This window comes from Osmerus mordax, chromosome 12 (genome assembly GCF_038355195.1).
Source record: "Osmerus mordax isolate fOsmMor3 chromosome 12, fOsmMor3.pri, whole genome shotgun sequence".
Classification (NCBI taxonomy): domain Eukaryota; kingdom Metazoa; phylum Chordata; class Actinopteri; order Osmeriformes; family Osmeridae; genus Osmerus; species Osmerus mordax.
In genome coordinates this window covers 10,779,171-10,798,917 of record NC_090061.1, presented here as the reverse complement: position 1 = coordinate 10,798,917, position 19,747 = coordinate 10,779,171, and the positions used below count along the sequence as shown (strand labels likewise).

The following is a 19,747-nucleotide window of genomic DNA, read 5'->3' as shown; positions in this document are numbered from 1 at the left end:
ATCCATATTGCGTCTATAAGAGGTTTTTCATTTGAAACAGTTTATGACTCCGAACAAATGATACATTATAACACCATCAGTGAAGTGAGGTATGATGGGATGTTTGAATTGTTCCGTCTCTAACGGCGTCCTTCCGGCTTCCAAGACTCGAACGGAAAGGGGAAAGCCTAGGCTGTGATGCCGCTGGATGATGGCTGCTTTCGGGATCCTAAGTTACGAAAACCGGCCCCTGAAGCGGCCACGACTTGGACCTCCGGACGTTTACCCACAGGACCCGAAGCAAAAAGAGGTGTGTGTTTTTGTTATGTAGTGCATATAGATTCTAATGCCATAGTTTTTAACAGTAACGATGTATTTCGAAAGAAGACCCAGTATCTACGACGTATGGCTAGCCAGCTAGCTGGCTACAAAGTCTCTCCAGACGGCTCAGGCCTTTTAGCAAGCCGCTAGCGGTACTAGCGTCCCTAGCCAGTAGGCTAACTACAATAACAATGAGCAGCATCTTGGTTTGTCAAGCTTGCTGAGCTACATCACCTCAAAAACATCACCATGCAGTTATCCTGCTTGTTCGCTTAACTACTGCTTCCTAGCCATTTTGTTTTAGACGTCTTATTTTATTAGCTCCATATTTACTGATGCATTTTTAACATTTCCCATCGGCTAACGAGAGCTAGCAAGACTAACGCCAGAATAACATGATTTCCAAATCATATAGCTAAGCCACAGTACCCAGCTAGCTTGATGCTGCTGGCTTTGCTAGCTGGTGCTAGCTTTCAACCTACTCACCAGAATATATGATAGTTATCTTATCTAGCTAGCTTTTGCTCATGGTTTATAGCTCGGGTATTCTAATCTTATGTTGCACCTTATTGGTGTCGCACAAATCAAGACTAGCAAGCAAATTTACGAACAGGTTTGGTTGCTGTTGTTTTGCTCGGATTAAAATGTTCCAGTTAGCTAGTTAAACCAACGGTAATTAGGTCTAGGCAACATCGACTGTCAAATGTCTTTGGCAAAAATTTGGCTTGCGAGTATTTCAAGGGTGTATTGCTAGCATACTGCATAACCACCGTAAACATATCTGAAATAAAGGATTATCCTACTTGGTCATCCTTGATATCACATCAGTGTTAAGGCCATTAAGTACATAAATCATCTTGGAAACTGCAGCCGTGAGAGTGCAGTTTTTACACATTAACATTGCATGTAGTGGGGGTTTGGGTTGTACTTTATGCTTGATTCTTCTTCCATACTAGGGGATAACTTTATCATCTTTATTTCAGGATGAATTAACTGCTTTGAATGTAAAGCAAGGATTTAATAATCAACCAGCAGTGTCTGGAGATGAACATGGCAGTGCAAAAAATGTTAACTTCAACCCCTCAAAGGTAACTAGTTTCCAAGTAGCAATATATCAGTTTCCTTTTCAAATTGTTTATAAACCTATGCATCATGCAAATAGGTGACCATTGCTGAATGCATTTCCCCCAACAGATCAGTTCGAATTTCAGCAGCATCATTGCAGAGAAGCTGCGATACAACACATTTCCAGACACAGGAAAAAGAAAGCCACAAGTTAACCAGAAGGACAATTTTTGGCTTGTTACAGCGAGGTCACAGAGCTCAATCAATAACTGGTTTACAGACTTAGCAGGGACCAAAGCTCTCACCCAGCTGGCGAAGAAGGTAGGATTCTGGACCACTCCTGTAAATCAGTGAATAGATTCGACCTATGTGCGGAGGATGTATCCCAAGAAAATCACCTTGTTATGTGTAATTTATGGAACATTGCAGGAAGTACTTAACATCATGTTGGTACACCTCTGTGTTGCTCCTAGCTTGTTCGACTGTGAATAACTGGTGTGGGGCATCTTTGACGTCAAGTTTTCCTTGCTATATAAAGACATATGAGAATTGAGAAACCTTAGAATTCTGCCTGACATTATTATTATGTTGTTGTTTATAGTGCAAACACAACATGTGTTTTAAAACCTGGTTTTATTTTGTGTACAGGTGCCAATTTTCAGCAAGAAAGAAGAAGTGTTTGGTTACTTGGCAAAATACACAGTTCCTGTTATGCGTTCAGCATGGATGATAAAAATGACCTGTGCATATCACGCTGCCATCACAGAAACAAAAGTCAAGAAGCGGCATGTGATTGACCCCTGCATAGGTAAACAACCACATAACAGGTCATCTGTTAGACTGGCATTGATTGAGTTTCAGGAATGAGATCATAAGGAAAAAGCTGGGGGGGAAAGTGATGCCTATTGATAGTTTACCATTGTCTAGTACCCTGACTGTCTCCACTGCTCCGTGAGAAGATAAGATTAAAAGAACTCTCCCAGGGGTTTGTGCAGCTGTGCGTCTCAGGACTCCCCTCAGGGAAGCATCCAACCCTCTCTTCCTCTGTCTGCAGAATGGACTCAGATTATTACTAAGTACCTGTGGGAGCAACTCCAGAAGGTGGCTGACTTCTACCGGCAGTCCCCCAGCCAAGGCTGTGGCTCCCCCCTGCCGGCCACCCCTGCTGAGGTGGAGACAGCCATGAAGCAGTGGGAGTACAACGAGAAGCTAGCCATGTTCATGTTCCAGGTCAGCACGCCCTTGCATCCATCTGGCTCCTCATTACACAGCTTATTTTATTTATTTTTTCATGGCTGATGTGCTTGGAATAAGTAAAGTAACTATTGAACATTGTCTAGCTGTAGCTTATCACCATGTTGTTTAGGGTCTAGTGGCTTTGTTGAATACTTTGCAATGTGGCTAGTAAATGTAGGCTGTTCCTTGACTCAGACCACTGAAATACTGTAGAACTATGCACTTCTCATCTTTGGTCTTCTATATGTACTATTTGTACTAAATGTAAAGACCTTTTCTAGTAATAAGATGTGTGTGTCCAGGATGGCATGCTAGACAGACATGAGTTCCTGACGTGGGTGCTGGAATGCTTTGAGAAAGTCCGGCCTGGTGAAGATGAGCTTCTCAAACTGCTGCTGCCGCTCCTGCTACAGGTGCACCCATAAACCTCCATCTTCCTCTCCTTCATAAACCTCCTCCATCTTCCTCTCCTTCATAAACCTCCTCCATCTTCCTCACCTTCATAAACCTCCATCTTCCTCTCATTCATAAACCTCCTCCATCTTCCTCTCCTTCATAAACCTCCATCTTCCTCTCCTTCATAAACCTCCTCCATCTTCCTCTCCTTCATAAACCTCCATCTTCCTCTCCTTCATATACCTCCTCCAGTTACATCCCCTTCATATACCTCCCCCATCTTTATCTCTGTAATATCCCTCCATCTTCCGACTGGTTTAAGTCCCTGGTTATTCATAAAGCACAGCTCAATTTGGACTGAATTTTGAAATGCTGATTAAGTTAATGTAGCGATACCATTGACCTTCAAGGAGGGTGACGTTTGGATTCTTTGTCTCCTCTCAGTACTCAGGGGAGTTTGTGCAGTCGGCCTACCTGTCGCGGAGGCTGGCGTACTTTTGCACGCGTCGCCTCAACCTGCTGCTAAGTGATGGGAGTCTGGGGCCAGGCACAGGAGGACACCCGGCCCATGGCATCCTGGCCCAGCCAGGGAATGCCCTGCCGCCCACGCCAACCTCCCAGCCGGCGGGAGGGAACCAGCCCCAGACACCCTTCACAGACTTCTACATCTGCCCACAACACAGGCCCCTGGTGTACGGCCTCAGCTGCATGCTCCAGGTACACTCACCCGCACTCATTATAGTCACGCATGGTTGTGTGAGATGGCGGCGGATGGTGATTTCATACGGCAGGCCTCGATTTGCATGCCGGGGCCGCGTTTTACACGGCATGCATGCTCGGCCGGGTTAGTCATGCTGTGTGCTCCTGCCTGTGTCTTCCTCAGAGTATCGTGCTGTGCTGTCCCAGCGCGCTGGTGTGGCACTACTCTCTAACAGACAGCAGGAACAAGACGGGCTCTCCCCTGGACCTGCTGCCCATCGCCCCCTCCAACCTGCCCATGCCAGGGGGCACCATCACCTTCACACAGCAGGTCCGCTGGGGTTCACATCCCTTGCTTCAGGAACACTCTAGGCTCTAGGCTCATGGCAACACCGGTAGATGTAGAGTAGCCTAAGAATGACCGGACTACCTGAAACATACTATCGTTTTCTCTGCTGGTTCTCGTTGCATGTTTATGGCCCTGGCTGGCAGGACTGATATCTTATCTGCTCGTGTACGGTTCAACCACAGGTCCGTGCCAAGGTGCGAGAAATCGAGGAGCAGATAAAAGAGAGAGGCCAGGCGGTGGAGTTCAGATGGTCGTTTGACAAGTGCCAGGAGACAACTGCTGGTAAGGACACTTAATAAATATGACCTCAGTTGAGACACCGTTAAACAAGCATTTTATAGCAGTTCTAGTAATGAGTGAATTCATTCAGTACTTGTTCCTGGTCTATCTTTAGGTTTCACCATTGGGAGGGTCCTGCACACGCTGGAGGTTTTAGACAACCACAGCTTTGAGAAATCCGACTTCAGCAACTCCCTGGATTCTCTTTATAACCGAATCTTCGGTTCGGGCCAGAGCAAAGATGGCCATGAGGTAAAAGGTTTTTCGATGTGCAGTGGTTGCATTTAATTGAGCTCACAATCACAAAATTCAGTATGATATGACATGGCAAAATGCCAAGTCTAAGTAGAAGGCTAACAATTACAAAAGCATTTGTCACAATGCCAAAATGACCTTTACAAGAGCCAGACAGAATCTCTGGACTATCCTCTCTGTCAATATTGTTCTAATATTGGACTTCTGTAACGATAAACAGCAGGAGTTTTAAGAGGGTTAGTAATGACTGAATTGATGATCTGCAGAAGCAGGTTTCAACAGCCCCAAATCATGAAATTGCTCTTGTGTGACCAGGCATATATTTAGAGGGCCAGTCCCTCTGAGCTAAAGGAGCACTAACAGACGTGTGCTTGTTTCTGCAGATGTCCCCTGACGATGACGCAGTGGTCACTCTGCTGTGCGAGTGGGCGGTGTGCTGTAAGAGGTCAGGCAGGCACAGGGCCATGGTAGTGGCCAAGCTGCTGGAGAAGAGGCAGGCTGAGATCGAGGCCGAGGTGAGACTCCCCCCCCCCTTCTCTGTCATGCTCTCAATACTAATCTGCTCCCTGTTAGTCCACGGTGGCACAGTCACAGTCACTGATGTAAATCCTTTTGTCGCTGGTCTAAGCACTGTGAAAGTTGGTATGCCTCCTAAAAAAAAAATGTAAAAAAAAGTGAGGATATTGGAAACCTTTTTTGCTGATGTATTGCCTAGTTTACCCAGCAGGTCCAAAGGGCTGTTTCTTTTTGAATGCTCGTCAGCTTTTCACAGTGCTTCTGTAAATGGGTTATTAACACCCTCACACAGTAACAGCTGTCGAGGACCGACTGTAATCCATAGTGTTAAAACCCATCACAGCCAAAATGTTTATCGTCTCTCACGGTGGTTCTGACACATTGCGTCCGTGTCGTGGTGTTATGGTGTGTGTGTGTGTTTCCAGCGGTGCGGGGAGTCGGAGGTGGTGGATGAGAAGGGCTCGGTGTCGTCAGGCTCGCTGTCTGCTGCCACGCTGCCCGTGTTTCAGGACGTCCTCCTGCAGTTCCTGGACACGCAGGCGCCCACCCTCAGTGAGTCCAGCCTCCGTCCTCCTAGTCTGTTCCCTCTGCTTTATTTACTCCTTAACCTCCTTACCAGGGCTCATAGGGACTGGTGTTAGGTCTGATGTTGTTTGTGTTTTTTAAAAACGTTTAGTTTCAAGCTTAGGTAGAGATGATTAAATAAGCCTTGTCGTTTGTGTTTAGTGCTTTGCGTGGAGAGTGTAATGACAGTGATTCTGTCTCTCTCTGTGTTCAGCCGAGCCGGGGAACGAGAGCGAGAGGGTGGAGTTTTCCAACCTGGTCCTGCTCTTCTGCGAGCTGATTCGCCACGACGTCTTCTCGCACAACATCTACATGTGCACGCTCATCTCCCGTGGCGACCTGGCCTCCGACTCCCACCTGCCCCGGCCCCGTTCCCCGAGCGACGAGCCCTCGGACGAATCGGAACGCAAGGAGCAGGAGGCCGGCAACAGTGGCAAGATGGAGGCACGTTGGTTGCATCAGCTGTCGTTTGATGAGGACACTCACGATGATGAGTCATCTGCTGTTGTTTACTGTGTTTACACCCACCAGCCTGGCTGTGGGGGGGGGAATAACACCAGCTCTTTCTTTCTCTCCTGTTTCAGGACACTGGTCTTTCAGAGTCCATGGAGATCGATCACAACTCCAGTGCTAACTTCGATGAGGTAAGTCCTTTCCTAAAATGTTCACCCTGGCTCCGCCATGTGATCTGCATCCACACGGGAACATCTCTTCCGTCTGCCGCCTTTTTGTAACCACGGAAACCCCTCCTCCTGCCGTCTCGCAGATGTTCTCCCCCCCGATGCACGAGTCCAAAGGCAGCCCCTCCCCAGAGAAGCCTGCCCCGGAGCAGGAGGGGAAGGGCGGCAGCAAGGACAAGGGCCTGGACCCCGTGTTCCCCCTGGTGTACGAACAGCCCCGCCACATCCAGTACGCCACTCACTTCCCCATCCCTCAGGTAAGCAGCACTACCAGGCCTCACCACCCAGAGACGGGGATGCGTTCATTCCGTTGCGCTGACACGGTTATAGGAAGCAACAAATGGGGGGGGGGGGGTCCATAACCTGTGACCTGTCGATCTGCAGTCATATGTTTTCCCACTGAGTTCACCCATCACCGATAGGACGGGATGGTCTATCTAGGGTGTGAGCTGTGGACTCACTGTCCACGTTCCCACAGGAGGAGAGCGCCAGTCACGAGTGTAACCAGCGCCTGGTGGTGCTCTACGGCGTGGGCAAGCAGAGGGACGAGGCGCGGCACGCCATCAAGAAAATCACCAAAGACATTCTGAAGGTGCTCAACCGCAAGAGCACGGCCGAGACAGGTAAGCTCCCAGGCCGGGGGGGGGCTCGCTCTCTGGCTGATGGAACAGCTGATGCCACTTCCTGTTTCTGTTCCCTTTCTGAGAGCCTGTTCTCATCCTGGCCGGAAGTGACCCGCGCCGTCAGCTCTACTTTCGTTTCTCACTCGTATTTCAGGTTGAGAGTCGTGTTGCTTGTTCTTGGAACGGGAGAGTGTCGTTCCTGCAGCTGTGTTCGATGAGGAAGCTGCTGTTCTGTTCAACAGATAGTTGTGTGTGTGTGCGTGCGTTTGTGCAGACTTCAATGGGGGGGTGTCATCTTGCTAGCATTGTGGAGATGAATGCGGTCACCTCTGTTGTTAACACATATCTGATCCTTGACTTCGAAGTTCAACACTGGCGTTAGCGACTTTCATATCTCTCCTCTGCACTCTTTCTTTGCCTTTCATTATTAAATGCACCCCACACACACACACACACTTCATCACAGGGAGTCAGATGGCTGAGTGGTGAGGGAGTCGGGCTAGTAATCTGAAGGTTGCCAGTTCGATTCCCGGCCGTGCCAAATGACGTTGTGTCCTTGGGCAAGGCACTTCACCCTACTTGCCTCGGGGGGAATGTCCCTGTACTTCCTGTAAGTCACTCTGGATAAGAGCGTCTGCTAAATGACTAAATGTAATGTAAATCACCGCCAGGGGATCGCTTCACTCAATATTCATGTCTTCCTATTTCTATGCTAATAGCTCAGTCCACAATCACCCATTCTATCTTGTTAGCATACGACCTTAGCAGGCTGACTACAGGTCTGAAAGGTATAATGACACACACTTTTGCCTCTGCCACTCAAGCCCAGGGTATTCAACCTGATGATCCCAGGGTGACAAGCATTATTCATTTACACTTGCTCTCTTATTTTTTTGTGTCGTATTTTCTCGAATTGCAGAATGTTATTGGACTTTCAGCCTAATTCAATTTCTCAGACTTGATGGAATTCTCGCTTACACTTCATCTAAAGTGTATCTTTCTCGCTGTCTTGGTTTCCCTCTCTATGTATCCTCTCTGTCTCTATCTCTCTTGGTTTCCCTCTCTATGTATCCTTTCTGTCTCTCAGGAGGGGAGGAAGGACAGAAGAGGAAGAAGAGTAAGCCAGAGGCCTTCCCTACAGCAGAAGACATCTTCTCCAAATTCCAGCACCTCTCCCACTTTGACCAGCACCAGGTCACCTCTCAGGTCAGCACTCTCACCAGAGGGCCCCAAGTTATTCCAACTATGCTTGATATTTCCTCCCTGATATTTCCTCAGCGTCGGTGCAGATATGTGAACGCCCCTGTTGTTGTTTCCTGTGTTGGGTCCGAGCAGGTGTCCAGGAATGTTCTGGAACAGATCACCAGCTTTGCCTTAGGAATGTCCTATCACCTGCCCCTGGTCCAACACATTCAGTTCATCTTTGACCTCATGGAGTACTCCCTCAACATTAGTGGCCTCATAGACTTTGCTATTCAGGTACTATTCCGTCATCTGCCAGCTAGGATTGTAAACCGAATAGAACATGTACTTGTGGGAAGTTTTACTTCATGTGGTTCCTAAACATGTCTTTCTGTTTTGTTATTTTGTAAACTGCTTGCATGTACCCTTATCTATGCTTGTGTGTGTGTGTGTGTGTGTGTGTGTGTGTGTGTGTGTGTGTGTGTAGCTGCTGAACGAGCTGAGCCTGGTGGAGGCGGAGCTGCTGTTGAAGTCGTCCAGCCTGGTGGGCAGCTACACCACAGGTCTGTGTCTGTGCATCGTAGCCGTGCTGCGCAGGTACCACTCCTGCCTCATCCTCAACCCCGAGCAAACCGCACAGGTGTTCGACGGGTAGGTCCGCCCTCGCCCAGCCTCCCCTCCACCCGCGCATAAAAACCCCAGCCTGAATGTGGGAGGACAGTGTTTCTAACCTGATGAACTGTGTGTGTGTGTGTGTGTATGTGTGTGTGTTTCCAGGTTGCGTATCGTGGTGAAGTCGGGAGTGAACCCAGCAGATTGCTCCTCAGCAGAGCGCTGTATCCTGGCCTACCTGTACGACCTCTATACCTCCTGCAGCCACCTCAAGAGCAAGTTTGGAGAGATCTTCAGGTGAGTCGCCAGACACCATCATGGTGACCACTGCAGACCACACCAGTCACTAGAAGCACAGCAGCTCTTTGGTTCTGCATTCACAAATAATTCAAAGGTGTTTCTTTTTCTTTCTTTCCCTCCCTTGCAGCGAGTTCTGCTCCAAGGTGAAGAACTCCATCTACTGCAACATCGACCCGTCCGACTCCAACATGCTGTGGGACCCCGTGTTCATGATGGAGGCCATTGCCAACCCCTCGGCCCACAACTTCAACCACTCCATGGTGGGCAAGATCCTCAACGACAGCCCCGCCAACCGCTACAGCTTCGTCTGCAACGTGCTCATGGACGTGTGTGTGGACCACCGCGACCCAGAGAGGCAAGGGGCACTTTCCGGAATCTCCCCCCCCCCCCCCCCCCCCCCCCCCCTCACAGGGGAGAGGCCTGGGTGTTGGGGCTGTGTGTGGGCTGGGGATGCTGAGCGTGTGTCTGTGTGTGTGTGTGCGTGCGCGCAGGGTGAACGACATAGGGATCCTGTGCGCGGAGCTGACGGCCTACTGCCGCTCTCTCAGCGCAGAGTGGCTGGGCATCCTCAAAGCCCTCTGCTGCTCCTCCAACAACGGCAACTGCGGCTTCAACGACCTGCTGTGTAACGTGGATGTGAGTCTGTCCGCCGCCCGGCGTGGGCTCGCACGCTCGACGGTCTGCACACGCGCGCACACACAAGAATACGTGTTTGCTGTAAGGTGGTGTTTATCTCCTAGGTGAGTGATCTGTCCTTCCACGACTCCTTGGCAACCTTCGTGGCGATCCTCATCGCCCGGCAGTGTCTGCTCCTGGAGGACCTGGTCCGCTGTGTGGCCATCCCCTCTCTCCTCAACGCTGGTGAGTCTCTCTTTCTCTCTATCCCTCGTTCTCTCTATTCCTCAACTCCCCTCACTCTCTCCCTCTTTCTTCCACGCTCTCTCTCCCTCTGGGTTCCCAGACGCTGCCTCAGTTTCACGTCTGCGCTTCTCCTAAAGATCTATATTTAATCTGCCCAAAGCTCACAGCTAACAGGCATTATAAATGGGTTAACAGCACACTGAGTCCCGCCAATGGAGCTTTTGAAGAAACACCAAGCTCCATGATGCATCACTTCAGTCTGAAAGGAGTAAACACACAGTGTCTGATCTCTGTCCACACCCCCCCACCCCTCACACACACACCCCCCCTTCAGCAGCCTCTGTGCTTTGTGCCAGGGCCAGGGAACTGTCCTCCTCTCCACGGTCAAGCTGTCCTGCTCTCTCTTGCTCTCTCTTTTTCTCTCTCTTTCTTCCTCCATCTCTCTTTCTCTCTGCTGGACAAGGCCCTATTCAGTCATGTCGATGAGAATTGCCGTTGGTCTCTCTGCACGTGCCAGCTCCCAGCTTGTCTCGCCCTCTCACCGCCCAGCCATGTGTCCTCTCCTCAGCCTGCTTGATGCTGGCTCTTAGCATTCACACCTCGCACTCTCCCAGGGCCCAGTGTGGGGAAGCACATTTGGCGTGGAGTTCAAACTTCCTTTGTCGCACTACTAAAAAGGGTGACGTTGTATTAATTGCCTCGTTGTGCAGAATTGACCATAGAGGCACACCATGGCCCATTCCTTTGACAGTGTGTCAGCTATTTCACAGATGTGAGTGCAGGCTAGAGCTGGTGACACGTGCTCAGCGTTCAGACCGCTCTGTGCTGGCTGTGCGATTGTTTTTCTCTGGGGAGAGTGCTGAAGCCCAAGCTATGCAGAACTGCTACCCTTGGCGTGGCACATTGCTTGAAATTCTCACAGAGCGCTGCGCTCAAAGTGCATTCATTTGAACCTTGACATCGGTTGCCCCTGACCTTTCTAAAACTCATCCGATGAGAACCGCTGTAGGTGACGTAGCCAGAGAGGACACAAAGGAAGAAAAACGAATTATTTTGCGTTAGTTTCGTTAGTTTCCCTAACTGTATAACACAATGTTAAAAACTCACCGTGATCTTGGCACTATGCATGGAGAAATGTCAGCAGTCAGACGGGGCTGTCGGGTTTGTGAATAGGCAAATAGTTTACGAACTCTGCTAAATTCTGTGTGTGTCTCTGTGTGTCTCTCTCTGTGTGTCTCTCTCTCTCTCTGTGTGTCTCTGTGTGTCTCTGTGTGTGTGTGTGTCTCTCAGCTTGCAGCGAGCAGGACTCTGAACCTGGAGCTCGTCTCACCTGCAGGATCCTCCTTCACCTCTTCAAGACCCCTCAGAGAAACCCCTGTCCCCAAGATGGTGCCAAGTCAGGTAGCCAACACACACACACACACACAGCTGGCCACAGCCATTCCTCCATGCCTCGCTCTCTGAAGCTGCCTCGTAGAAATATCTTGCTGCTCATTTGAAATACAATTGATTGTGTTTCTTGGTCCTGTTCAGATAAATCCTCAGTAGGGATCCGGTCGTCGTGTGATCGCCACCTGCTGGCGGCCTCTCAGAACAGCATCGTTGTCGGGGCGGTCTTCGCTGTCTTAAAGGCAGTCTTCATGCTGGGTAGGACTCCACGGAATAAGACATTTTCATGACCAAATCCCCCAATTCACCAGACTTGTGGGACCAGATGAGGTCCTCCAGTGAAAGAGCTGTACTTCCTGTTTCCTCCTCCCAGGGGACGCTGAGCTCCGGGGCTCGGGCCTGTCTCACCCCGCCGGCCTCGACCACATCTCAGGGGGACGCACGGTCTCCATAGAAACAGCCAGCCTGGATGTGTACGCCAAGTATGTGCTGAAGAGCATCTGTCAACAGGTGAGAACACGAGCAGAGCACCGCCTCTCCCGGGAGTCTCTCTCCCGGGAGAGAGACTCTCTCTCTCCCCTTACACGGATACAGTTGATTCCTTTATCGGACGCTTTCAATCAAAGCAACATAGTGCATGAAGGAAGTACGCAACATCAAGGACCAGAAGTATTTCTAACAGTAAGAATCTCCTACATGTCTAGATATTTCTAAACGCTACCTCCGCCATGTTTTACGGCAGAGAGGGAGTTTCCCAGTAGCTCAGTGAAGAGGGAGTCTTGACTGTGTAGGTCACAGTTTAGATAGGCCAGCGTAGAGGCTGTCAGGTAGCCCAGCTGGCCTCTAATGGCTTCTAATGGCCTCAGGGCTGAGGACACATCCCAGTGTTTTAGTTTGGGAGCGTGATGCTGCAGCTCGTGCTGCGCAGCACTCTCCCGTGGTTCAGGTTACAAAGCATCTGTTGAGCTCTTGAGAGGCCAGGGTGACCCTGACCCCCCGCCACACAGACACACACCCCGACCATTCCTATCAGATAACCCACTCTGTTCCAATGGGAAATGGAACTCTTGCTAAAGGCCGCACAGGCTTTTAAGTCAGCCGGGGCTTGGTTTTTAGAGCTTATGTGTCGAGTCATGTCGTCACTGTCAGCTGCCGGAGTGGAGTAGCTGTCTGCAGCTGACTCACTGTGTTTTAGTGTTTACAAGGCCCTGCCCTCAGCTGTTGTTCGGCTAAGCTTTTTACAAGGTACAAAAACAAACCTTAACATTTCTGGGGTCACATTTCCTCTCTGAACTCTCTGTTTCCCTGCTCTCTCTTCCCCTTCATCTGTCTGTCTGCCCCTCTCCATCTCCCTCCCTCCCCCTCTCCCGTCCGTCTCCCAGGAGTGGGTGGGTGAGCGCTGTCTGAAGTCCCTGTCGGAGGACAGCAGTGCCCTGCAGGACCCGGTGCTGGTGAACATCCAGGCCCAGCGGCTCCTGCAGCTCATCTGCTACCCCCACCGCCAGCTGGACAGCGACGAGGGAGACAACCCCCAGAGGCAGCGCATCAAACGCATCCTCCAGGTCCCCACACAGCCCCCTCCTCACACCCACACCCCCGCACACTGACGCTACGCGCAGCGGTGCACGCACCGATACCCTTCAGAGGAAGCCCATAAGCAGATGTTAAGTTCATATAATTAAACTAAATGTATCCTGGTCACCCCTCAGTGTAACAGACAAGTTACAGTCTGTTTTTTTGGCTCTGTCACGGTGTAAAGTAAGAAGACACACAACTGGGGCGTTTACTTGAAGTAGGTTCTGCCATCTATTGACCGGGTCGGTGTTGCACTATTGCCATCCACTGGATACAGCAGGGACAACATGCAGTCAAGAAATCAGTCAGTGAAATGTTGCCGCCACTGGGAATGCTTCCAACAGCTGCCTCTCGCTCCTCTCTCTTCAGAACATGGACCAGTGGACCATGAGACAGTCCTCCCTGGAGCTGCAGCTCATGATTAAGCAGAGCACCAACAACGTAAGGCTTCTCGCTCTCCTCTTCCCTCCACCTCTCCTCTATCCTGTCCCCCCACTCGCACACTTCCAGGCTGTGGGGAGCGTGTGAGTCACTTGTCGTTCCCCCCCCCCCCCCCCCCTGCAGGAGCTGTACTCCCTGCTGGAGAACATCGCCAAGGCTACCATCGAGGTGTTCCAGAAGTCGGCGGAGATGAACTCCAGTAACCCCTCAGGGAACGCCTCTGCCGGCGCGGGGAGCTCCGTATCCAATAGCAACAACGCCAGCAAGACCAAGCCGGTGCTGAGGTGGGCGTACAACCTACGACTCAAACCTGAATAGTACTATAAGAAATACATCCATAATAAATAGCTCACATCATTAATGTTAAGCTGTGAGATTTAACGATACGTTAATTCAACACCCTTGGTATGTACTAGTAAATGAAGGCCGGCATGAACTCTTAAGACTCTTAAGGTAATGTGAACTGCACTCACACTGGTCCCGGCTGTCCTCCAGTTCGTCGGAGCGGTCCGGGGTGTGGCTGGTGGCGCCCCTGATCGCCAAGCTGCCCACGTCGGTGCAGGGTCACGTCCTGAAGGCGGCGGGGGAGGAGCTGGAGAAGGGGCAGCACCTGGGCTCCTCGTCCCGTAAGGAGAGGGACCGGCAGAAACAGAAGAGGTAACCGAAGCCCCTCTCCTCCACGGGCCATGCCCTGCTCCCGTACTGCTCTCATGTCTCTTCCACGGGCCATGCCCTGCTCCCGTACAGCTCTCATGTCTCCTCCACGGGCCATGCCCTGCTCCCGTACAGCTCTCATGTCTCCTCCACGGGCCATGCCCTGCTCCCGTAAAGCTCTCATGTAGATATTAAACGGATGCACCTCCATTGATGCTCGACAGCTTGCAGGACTGTGCTCTAGATATTCTAATGATGGAAGTTTCTAGAAGCAGGGAGACGTGATGTGGTGTGGTCTGTAGTGGTGACCGCCTGTCTTGTTCCCAGTATGTCTCTGCTGAGCCAGCAGCCCTTCCTGTCCCTGGTGCTGACCTGTCTGAAGGGCCAGGACGAGCAGAGGGAAGGCCTCCTCACCTCCCTCTACAACCAAGTACAGCAGGTATCTGTCTCTCTCTGTCTGGCCCTCACTCCCCCTGGTTCTGTATCCTGTCTCTTTCCCCCCTCTCGGTCTCTCTCTCTCTTCCCTTTCTGTCTCTATCCCTCACTTCCCCTCTCCCTCTCGTTTTCCCTCTCTTTCTATCTCCATCTGTCCCTCTCTCTGTCGCTCTCACCCTCTCCCCCCCTCTCTCTGTCTCCCCCTCTCTCCCTCCATGAACGATCTTGCCCCTGAGTCATGTGACTGATGGTGGGGATCTGTTGCCCCTCCAGATTGTGACTAACTGGCGAGAGGACCAGTACCAGGACGACTGCAAAGCCAAGCAGATGATGCACGAGGCGCTGAAGCTGAGGCTCAATCTGGTAAGAACCCCCCCCACACACACACACACACCTCTCCTCCCACCCTGTCATCATCAGAACTTCTTCAGGACAGATTAGAAATGCCTCACAAGCATCATATATAATGTGTTGGTGGTCTGTGGAAAAGCCAAATGCTGGATGCTCCACTAAGGTACATGTGTATGTGTGTTCCTCAGGTGGGGGGGATGTTTGACACAGTGCAGCGCAGCACCCAGCAGACCACTGAGTGGGCCGTGCTACTCCTCGACATCATCAGCAGCGGCACGGTGGACATGCAGTCCAACAAGTAAGACACACATACATAGATACATACATACGTATATAGTAATTACATACACACACACACACACACACAGAACATTGCCACTCTAGCTTGGAGAAAATCTACCTTCACTATGAGTATTTTGCGTGTGTTAACCTGTGTGTGTGTGTGTGTGTGTGTGTGTGTGTGTGTGCGCCAGTGAGCTGTTCACCACAGTGCTGGACATGCTGAGTGTGCTGATCAACGGCACGCTGGCTGCTGACATGTCCAGCATCTCTCAGGGGAGCATGGAGGAGAACAAGAGGGCCTACATGAACCTGGTCAAGAAGCTCAGGGTGAGGAGGGCCAGGGGTCACGACCGCTTTGAAGACTGAATGAACACAATGTCTATTTCTTTGGCTTGAGAACACTTGAGTTGTGTCTACCACGACCACAGACAGATGGTCAGGAGGCAGGACTCTGAAGTGATCAGAGATGCAAGGCTTTTTCATATATGGCTCAAACAACGCATCCTTTTGTCCTGTAGAGTTGTGAGTGTGGTCGATCAAAGGGGGATCGGTGTTTTGCTCACAAAGTGTTTCTTTCTTGCAGAAAGAGTTGGGGGACCGTCAGTCTGAGAGTCTGGAGAAGGTACGCCAGCTGCTACCTCTGCCCAAGCAGACCCGGGACGTCATCACCTGCGAGCCCCAGGGCTCCCTCATAGACACCAAGGGCAACAAGATAGCCGGCTTCGAGAAGGAGGTACCGGCTCTCACCTGCCACAGACCATCTGCATACATGTTCGCCCGTTCACTGTTTTTGTTGTCGTTTTTTTTTAACCAATATATTTCCATCGGCCACCAGGGGCTCCAAGTGTCCACCAAGCAGAAGATCTCTCCCTGGGACGTGTTTGAGGGGCTCAAAAACTCGGCCCCTCTCTCCTGGGGCTGGTTCGGTACGGTCAAGGTCGACCGTAAGGTCACCAAGTTGGAGGAGCAGCAGCGCTTCCTGCTCTACCACACCCACCTGAAGCCCAAGCCCCGCACCTACTACCTGGAGCCCCTCCCCCTGCCCCCCGAGGAGGAGGAGCCCCCCACGCCCGTGCCCCAGGAACCAGAGAAGAAGATGGTGGAGGCCGTGAAGCCGGAGAAGAGCGTTCCCACCGTGCCCTCCGACTCCAGCAAGAAGAAATCCAGCAAGAAGAAGAAGACTCCCTCCACCAGCAAGGCCGATGTGAGGAGGGGGGGCGGAGCTCAGAGTACCACACACAATGACAGTAGGATAGGCTGACCAGGGCAGGCTGAACAGGGCAGGCTGACCAGGGCAGGCTGACCTGTACCGGTCAACTATTCTCCTACCTCAGATTTTGTGTGTGTTCAGTAATCGCTAATTCTGTCCATCTTTTGGAAGATGTGAGAGTGAAATGTGACGTGTTCTCCTCATCCCCAGGACTACGTGACTCGTACACAGGGAGGAGGGCCATATGGCACGGGGATGCCCCCTGAACTCATGGGCCAGCAGAACCACCCCTACAGTAGGATAGGCTACGGCCAGCAGCCCATAGGCATGTACGCCCAGAACCAGCCTCTTCCTCCAGGTCAGTCGCAGCGTCCTCATCACTAACCACCAACCATCCACGCCTGTAGGCATTCTCCTCAGTTAGGATAGCAGTGTGTGTTTGTAAAAGTCAGAAGGGACCAACCCAGCCACTGATCCGTAACACTGACTATCAATTCAACTACTACAACAGCCTTTCACCCCCACCCTCTCCTTCTCCCTCCCCCCACAGGTGGCCCTGGCTTGGACACGCCCTACAGACCAGTCCGGAACCCCCCCATGGGCGCGCGGCCCCCGCGGCCCAGCTACCCTGGCATGATGCCCACCATGCAGGGCGGCATGCCGGGCATGATGGGACTAGACAAGCAGTACCCGATGGGCTACAAGCCTCAGCCAAACATACCGCAGGGCCAGATACTGCGGCAGCAGCTACAGGTCAGACTGGTGAGTCTGCAGTTTGTAGACTCCACTCTGGGGGGCGCTAATGAGCTGCATCTGTAATTAAACACAGTCATGGGGTTTCATTTGTTTCATCCGAGTGCCTGATCTGATGATAATGATCACTGTGAATGATTTTCCTCCATGTGGAGGGTGTAGGCAGAGGTCTGTCGGGAGATTAGAGACTAACGTGCCCTCGTCTGCTTTCAGAACCAGAGCATCATGGGACAGCAGCTGCGTCAGATGGTACCCAACCCCCAGTACACCTCCATGCAGCCCTCCCAGGCACGTCAACTCCACTGACCAGCACTGTCCTTTTCCAATCAATCCCTGCAACAACACTGAACCATCCACTGTCACCAGCCTTGTGTTTCCTCCTGTTGTCTGTTCACATCCCTCCCTCTCAATCTGTCTGCCGTGTTTGTGTTTTTTCCCCGCTCAGCAGAACATCTCCCAGGGCTACACCACGTACGGCTCCCACATGGGCATGCAGCCTCACCCCACCCAGGGCGGGGGCATCGTCCCCCCCTCCTACCAGAGCTTCCAGGGCTCTCACCCTGGCAACAACCCGGCCGTGGTGGACTCTCTGAGGCAGATGCAGCAGAGGCCCAGTGGCTACGTCCACCAGCAGGCCCCAGGCTACGCACACTCCATGCAGAACACACAGAGGTTCGAAAAAAGTTGTGCCTTTCAGCCAGGTTCTAATGAACAATAGTGACATCACTTATTGTAGTTCTTATGAGTGTTTATAGCTGCTGCGTATTTGCAGGCAATGTGTTTCTGTACTTTAGTTTCTCTCTGAAACCTTCCTCTCTCCCCCAGGTTTGCCCACCAGCCCCTCCAGCAGGCTCCCATCATGCACGGCCTGGGCCACATGGGGGGCCAGGGGGTGCACCCGGGGATGAGACCCAACCCCTCGATGGCCGAGCAGCAGCAGCAGGCTCAGCAGCAGCAACAAGCACAGCAGCAGCAGTACCTCAGACAGCAGCAGGCCATCAGAGTACGCACTGGCTACCTCCGCACACACACGGCTCCACTGGCTACCTCCGCACACACACGGCTCCACTGGCTACCTCCGCACACACACGGCTCCACTGGCTACCTCCGCACACACACGGCTCCACTGGCTACCTCCGCACACACACGGCTCCACTGGCTACCTCCGCACACACACGGCTCCACTGGCTACCTCCGCACACATACACGGCTCCACTGGCTACCTCCGCACACACACGGCTCCACTGGCTACCTCCGCACACACACGGCTCCACTGGCTACCTCCGCACACACACACGGCTCCACTGGCTACCTCCGCACACACACGGCTCCACTGGCTACCTCCGCACACACACGGCTCCACTGTGGACATAAGAACTTATTCAACAGACCAACCCAGGACGGTGGTTGAGATTGTGTGCTATATCTCAGATGTATGCGTGGAATAACTTAACCTAAATTTGATATTGAAGTTTAGTGTTTTCTCTAACTGAGTTGCCTATATGTCGCCCTCATAGCAACAAGCTCAACAGGTCCAGCAACAGCAGCAGCAGGCCCAGCAACAGGCCCAACAGCAGGCTCAGCAACAGGCCCAACAGCAGGTCCAGCCTCAGCAGGTCCAACAGCAGCAAGTCCAGCCTCAGCAGGTCCAGCAGCAGCAGGTAGCTTCGGCCCAACCCCCAGCCCAGAACCAGAACCAGGCCCTGGGCATGCAGCCCCTTCCCCCTCAGCAACCAATGGTAGGTCCTACACAATACCTGAGACGTAGCACAAGGCACATCATATATCATAGAAAATATTGTTTAACCATGATTCTTCTCCAATATGAAGGGGAAAGCCTTTTGTGGAAATATGTTACATGTTTATCTATACAATTCATATCAAGATAGTAAATAGAAATGTTACAGTGCTTTCTGTGTGCTTGTCCCAGTTCCCTCGACAGGGCATGCAGCAGACTCAACAGCAGCAGCAGACCGCAGCACTAGTCAGGCAACTCCAACAACAGCTCTCAAGTAAGCCATTTTGACTGTTTTATCATTATCCTGATGAAAATGTAGGCTATAACCAGTATATTACATGATCCAGTCACCTTCAACTATGTCATTGTATTAGGAATATTGCTACAGGGTGTGGATCTTTCACATTTTCTCACAAAACCTTTTGTTTTGTTTCTGTCTCCAGATACACAACCTGGACAGAACACCAACTCATATTACTGATTGTGCTTGTGTAAATTAGTGTGTGTGTGGAGGATAGAGAGGACCCTGTATGTGAAAGTGTCCCCAGCCTGTAAATGGGCAGATAGACGTCCAGTGCCCGTGTGCAGGCTGTGTGTAGAGGAGTAGGCTCTTAGGAGGGAAAGACTGCTATAGGCCAAAAGGACAAGCGAACAGAAGCAGGACTCAATCACAGAGGCAACATGCTGTTTGATCCATTTCAATTTCAGTCATGTAATTATGAAATCCAAGGAGGGATTGTGCTGTGAAATATTATGATAATGGAGAACAATGGAAAAGGTTTATGTAAAAAAGAAGTACAAGAAATTATAAGAATAATGCAATTTTTTTATTTTATTTCAATTTGTACAATTTTTCAGTTTCGTGTATTTCTCATTAAAAAAAATCATGTCAGTTTTTAGGTCTTGTGTTTGTTACATTTATAGGATATTAAGGATGACTCCATGGACAGTTCCACTAAGCGCGCTATGCAGTAGGGTTTCCTGTCTCTATGGCGACTGACT

General features: G+C 51.2%; 1 protein-coding gene across 2 annotated transcripts; it reads left to right on the top strand.

The window, feature by feature from the left end:
* The first annotated feature begins 165 nt into the window (after positions 1-165).
* med12 (mediator complex subunit 12) lies at positions 166-19,640 on the top strand. Of its 2 annotated transcripts, none has more exons than XM_067247392.1 (44): positions 166-289; positions 1,284-1,388; positions 1,495-1,686; positions 2,014-2,173; positions 2,420-2,595; positions 2,904-3,014; positions 3,442-3,714; positions 3,881-4,027; positions 4,228-4,327; positions 4,440-4,576; positions 4,963-5,094; positions 5,521-5,647; positions 5,874-6,103; positions 6,244-6,303; positions 6,426-6,596; positions 6,818-6,962; positions 8,050-8,168; positions 8,298-8,441; positions 8,632-8,795; positions 8,922-9,053; positions 9,184-9,411; positions 9,548-9,692; positions 9,797-9,917; positions 11,208-11,318; positions 11,451-11,564; positions 11,680-11,816; positions 12,689-12,868; positions 13,251-13,322; positions 13,446-13,606; positions 13,818-13,979; positions 14,304-14,415; positions 14,685-14,774; positions 14,951-15,060; positions 15,236-15,371; positions 15,628-15,777; positions 15,880-16,248; positions 16,465-16,612; positions 16,805-17,016; positions 17,221-17,295; positions 17,456-17,679; positions 17,833-18,010; positions 18,525-18,746; positions 18,938-19,019; positions 19,189-19,640. In XM_067247392.1, exons 1-44 carry the CDS (start codon positions 188-190, stop codon positions 19,224-19,226), a joined length of 6,504 nt encoding a protein of 2,167 aa, XP_067103493.1. In that variant the 5' UTR covers positions 166-187; the 3' UTR covers positions 19,227-19,640. The 2 variants fall into 2 exon arrangements, with proteins under 2 accessions (XP_067103493.1, XP_067103492.1); XM_067247391.1 differs by having other exon boundaries at positions 17,453-17,679.
* The last annotated feature ends 107 nt before the right edge of the window (positions 19,641-19,747 follow it).

Bases quoted from the DNA above. Each gene is read 5' to 3' on its own strand.
- med12 (XM_067247391.1), top strand. From the start codon at position 188: ATGATGGCTGCTTTCGGGATCCTAAGTTACGAAAACCGGCCCCTGAAG. The intron at 1,389-1,494 runs GTAACTAGTTTC...TTCCCCCAACAG, and splicing joins TTAACTTCAACCCCTCAAAG to ATCAGTTCGAATTTCAGCAG. The intron at 9,412-9,547 runs GCAAGGGGCACT...GCGTGCGCGCAG, and splicing joins GACCACCGCGACCCAGAGAG to GGTGAACGACATAGGGATCC.